Source organism: Mesoplodon densirostris, chromosome 6, assembly GCF_025265405.1.
Source record: "Mesoplodon densirostris isolate mMesDen1 chromosome 6, mMesDen1 primary haplotype, whole genome shotgun sequence".
Classification (NCBI taxonomy): Eukaryota; Metazoa; Chordata; class Mammalia; order Artiodactyla; family Ziphiidae; genus Mesoplodon; species Mesoplodon densirostris.
The window spans coordinates 108,836,980-108,841,729 of record NC_082666.1 but is presented as its reverse complement, the minus strand read 5'-3'; the positions used below and the strand labels follow the sequence as shown (position 1 = coordinate 108,841,729).

The 4,750-nt window shown below is 43.6% G+C and overlaps 1 protein-coding gene across 1 annotated transcript; it reads right to left on the bottom strand.

The window, feature by feature from the left end:
- Positions 1-1,143: 1,143 nt before the first annotated feature.
- On the bottom strand, positions 1,144-4,242 carry LOC132491988 (UDP-N-acetylglucosamine--peptide N-acetylglucosaminyltransferase 110 kDa subunit-like). The gene has a single exon (XM_060101097.1). It carries the CDS (start codon positions 4,240-4,242, stop codon positions 1,144-1,146), a length of 3,099 nt encoding a protein of 1,032 aa, XP_059957080.1.
- Between the last annotated feature and the right edge of the window lie 508 nt (positions 4,243-4,750).

The following is a 4,750-nucleotide window of genomic DNA, read 5'->3' as shown; positions in this document are numbered from 1 at the left end:
TTTTTACCTATAACATGTTTTTTGATGAAAGTTATTTAATGTACTAGAGATAACTGTGAATTACTGATCAAATATTTGAATACTTATACTTACCTGGAATTTCATTTCTGCTGAAAGAAAAAGGAAGAACAGGACTCACCTAAAAAAAACCAAACTTTAGAAATGAAAGTAAACATCTTATCACACACTAGCACTTTTGGAAGCAGCACAGAGGGGCAGTCAACAGTAAAACACTGGTGAAATAGGACAAAACTGTAGGCCAAAAATCCATTATTTTTATCATCAGTGACAGTACCACAACTGTGCCCTTCATAATTAATAAGCACTCCTAAGAATCTTCATTTGGCACCAGATGATGTGTTTAAGAGAAACACTCTGGGAGGTTTTGAATCAGACTTGGTTTTTTGTTAGCCAAGTTACAGGAGGATTTTTAAAGTGGGGGGAAGGGAAGAAGGAAACGGACCTGAAAAAGAATTGAAGCCATCATCTACAAACCAAAAAAGCACTGAGAGTTCCAAACGTTATGCCAGACACTAAAATGACTGATACAGGCTCAAGCGGTTTATAAAGCCTATAAAAAGACTACACCAGCAAAGTCCCCATTTATCTGTAGAGTTCAGAAACTAAAACAAGGAATATTTCAGCTTAACACCTGATCTCAAGAGAATCATATACACTTCACATGAATAAAAATACCTCAAACCAAACATTTTTAAAAGCTCCAATACCCAAAATAGAACGAAAAAAATTAATTCAGAAGACTCAATCCATCCATGATAATCACAAAACGGCTGGGCAATCTCTATCTCCCTTCCACACTAACCATCCATCCCCTGGAAGACCAAGGGAGATCAGACCTTCCAGACTTACCTTCCAGACCTTCCAGACACCTGGCTGCGGCAAAATTCGATGGAATCTCCTTGTGGAACAGCAGTTTCCCATCTCTTGTGTCTCTCCCTGTCATGATCATGCAGGAAGCAAGTCTGGCTGTGCTATTTCTTATCATTGTGCGTCACCCATCTGCAACATGATATTGAAAAAGTAGTTCCCTTTCCCCCAGAAGGTTGAGGCTCAGCTACAGGGGTAATTCTCCTGGGCACACAGTCATTATTTAGGCCGACTCAGTGACTTCAACAGGCTTAATCATGTGATCAGGTTTGTTGCCAGCTGCATAATCTGTAGATAGAGCCACTCTAGTTCCATTGTGTATTGTTTGGTGTTGAACAGAGGGCTAGATGTTCTCTGCTTCCAGACTTTGCCACGAGTTTTCTTCAGGTATTCTACATCAGTTCCCAGTTTCACAGCTATCTCTTCATATTCTTGCCTATTTTTAGCAATCAGCTCAAGACAGCCTAAACAAGTGTGCTGGGAAGCTGCAACTCGGGAAGCAAGAGTCTCTCCTGGCATAGTCACCATGGGGGTCCCTGCCCAAAGGACGTCCATCCCTGTGGTGTGTCCATTACAGAGTGGAGTGTCCAAGCAGACATCAGCCAGCTGGCCTCTCCGAACATGTTCCTCTTTAGGAGCAACAGGGGAAAAAATGATACGGTTCGGGGGAAGGCCCATATTTTGTGCGTACTGTTGAATATTAGCTTCTCCTGCTGCTGGAAAATGCAACAGCCACAGTACACTATTGGGAACACGCTTCAGAATATTTGCCCACATCTGCAAAGTAGATGGGTCAATTTTGTATAACTGATTAAAGTTACAGTACACAATGGCATCTTCCGGTAACCCGTACTGAGAACGTGTGGTTACAATAATGGTACGGGGAACCTCCTCTCCAGTGGCAGCCTTATTGTTGATCAGGGTAGTTGCCAGCCCATTGCTAATACTGAATCCATTCATTGTAATCTGAATTTGTCCTCTGTTAATCATTTCAATAACCGCTTCTGCAACAGTATTCATAGGAATGACAGGCATATTAAGAGTTGTATTACTGCTGTCTGCATTGTCTTCTCCATCAGGACATTTCATCTTGACTATTTGCACATCTGATAAACTATCAAGAAAGGCTTGGAGGTCGATGCCATTCAGCACAATCCGATTGTCATAAATGTGCCCATTGGACTTAAAATCGATGACGGCTTTTTTCTTCAGGTGAGGGAACATATTAGCATGATCACCAATAAAGAAAGTATGGGGCATATAAGCCAGTTTCTCAGAATACTGCTCAGCAACTTCAGCAGGTGAAGTTTCCTGATCAGTGATGATATAATCCATGAAAAGCGTGCCACTAGTCCCAGGGTACCCCAGCCACATTGCCTGAATAGGAGCTGGCCTGAGAGCAAAGAGTTCATTTCGAGCACCCCTGGTATAACCATTCATATTTACAAGGATGTGTATACCATCTTGATGGATGTGATCAGCTGCTTTCCCATTGCATGGAATCTGAGAAAGATCAATGAAATGACTGGCTTCTGCCATCACCTTCGCTCGGAAGTTTGTGCCATCATGTGGGCTCAGGGCATAACAGAATATCTCAAATTTATCAGGATTGTGCAAGCCTGGAATAGACTGCATAAGATGAAAAGTAGGATGATTCCCAAAGTCAGAACTCACGTATCCTACACGCAGTTGACCATCACTGAGCTTCAAGTCTTTTGGATGTTCAAACGGTGGTTTATGAAGGACACTTATATTAGCCAAGCAGAGGTTCCCATGTCTCTCAGCAATAGCCTTCCTGAAGCCATGAGAAAGAGGATAGAGCATACTATGATGAGGCTGCACAGAAGGCAACCTATTCCTCTCCAACTGGTCAGCCACAATGCTGACCAACTTCTTCATTCGCTCATCATAGTCTGTCCAATCACAGACAACCTGCAGGCAATGAGCCAAATTACAATAAGCGTCAGGAAAGTCAGGTTGAAGCTTCAGAACAGTGCGATAAGACGCAATTGCTTCTGGAATATTCCCTGAATCGTGGTGAATGGAAGCCAGATTGCTGTGGGCATCCGCAAATGCAGGGCTGATCTGAACGGCACGAGTATAACACTGCAAGGCTCCCTGAACATCCTGCGTCTCCCGTAGGGTGTTTCCCATATTGCAGTAGGCATCAGCAAAGGTAGGACTGATTCGAATAGCCTCCTTATAATGCATCAGAGCTTCGTGCAGTTTTCCCTGCTGCTTCAATACACTTGCTAAATTTGAATGGGCATCAGCAAAGTCTGGGCAGAGCTCTAATGCTTTACGATACAAGCGAACTGCCTCTTCACTGTTTCCCTGTTCTCCTTTGTTATTGGCTAGGTTATTCAGAGAGTCTGCATGGGTGGGACACAGCCGGAGAGCTGTATGATAACAATCTTCTGCTTCAGCAACACTGCCCTTCTCTTTGAGAGCGTTTCCTAGGTTGCAGTAAGCATCAGGGAAATGTGGTTGCAATTCAATAGCTCGCCTGTAGGTGTCTATTGCCAGATCCATCAGGCCTTGCTCATAGTATACACAAGCCAGGTTGCCATGTACCACTGCATGATTTGGACTCAAGCTTAGGACACGAAGGTAAGCTGCCACAGCTCTGTCAAAAATCCGTGCCTCATTGAAGACATTTCCTAAATTGATATAAGCATCCAGAAAATTGGGGTCAAGGGTGACAGCCTTTTCAAAGTGATGAATTGCAAGCCAAATCTCCCCTTGTGCGTTGAAAACACAGCCAAGATTACTCCAAGCTACTGCAAAGTTCGGTTGCATCTCAATTGCTTTCAAATAACATGCCTTGGCTTCTTCTAAGCCACCCAGGGCTTTGAGCAGGTTCCCCAGGTCACTGCGAACACAGTACAAATAAGGATTGTACTGAAGAGCAGAGACGTAAGCTTGTATTGCCCCTTCCACGTCGCCTGCTGCTACCAATGCGGCTGCCAGGTTAATATAACCATCGATGAAATCTGGTTTGAGACGCAATGCATGCCGGTAATGCTCAGTTGCTTCCTGCAACTGCCCTCTTTCCTTGTACACATTCCCCAAATTCGAATAGGCTTCTGCCAGAAGAGGGTTCTGTTTAATTGCCAGAGTACTAAAGTGGGCAGATCTGTCCAGCCTTCGACACTGGAAGTGTAGAGATGAAAGTAATAAAAGTACACCAGTATTGCCTGGCTCTTGTCTCCAGAGCTGCATGCAGTGTCTCTCAGCTGTCTCAAAATCTCCTGCCTGATATTCTCGATGTGCCAACTCAGCTAACCCTTGGAAGGAAAGCATACGTTTCGTTGGTTCTGTGCTGTCGGCCACGTTGCCCATGGAAGACGCCATCTGGAGCTTCTGGAGAGAGTGAAAAAAGGGGGTAATTGAGTCCCGCTGCCGCCACTACTGGCAAGAATGTTTCTAGAGGTAGCAAACACGAGCCCAGCAGCCGTACCACTGCTTTGGCAGGCTTAAGCGGTGACAACAGTTACAGGCACCAAACCTTAGGAACTCTGGTTGGCCATCTACCTCTCATGCTCTTGAAATCTTAATTCTTAACCCTGCCCTCTTCCACCATTTTTCTCCTAATCAGGGAATAAAAATTACCTATCCATTTGCCTTAGAAGAAATCAAAAGTCAGTAGTCCAAACACTTTCTAAAATATTCTTTTCTGTCCAGATGGAAATGAAATACATGATTGACTTTTCTTCATCATTCATATAGTCAACGTGGAAAACATTAGGGCCATGAATTTCAATACAGTAAGATGAGAAAATTTTAAATTGGCCTTCCCAAACCACTAATAAGTAACCGATGTTGTATATAATGCTAAAATCTTAGAGACTGAGTTTGATAT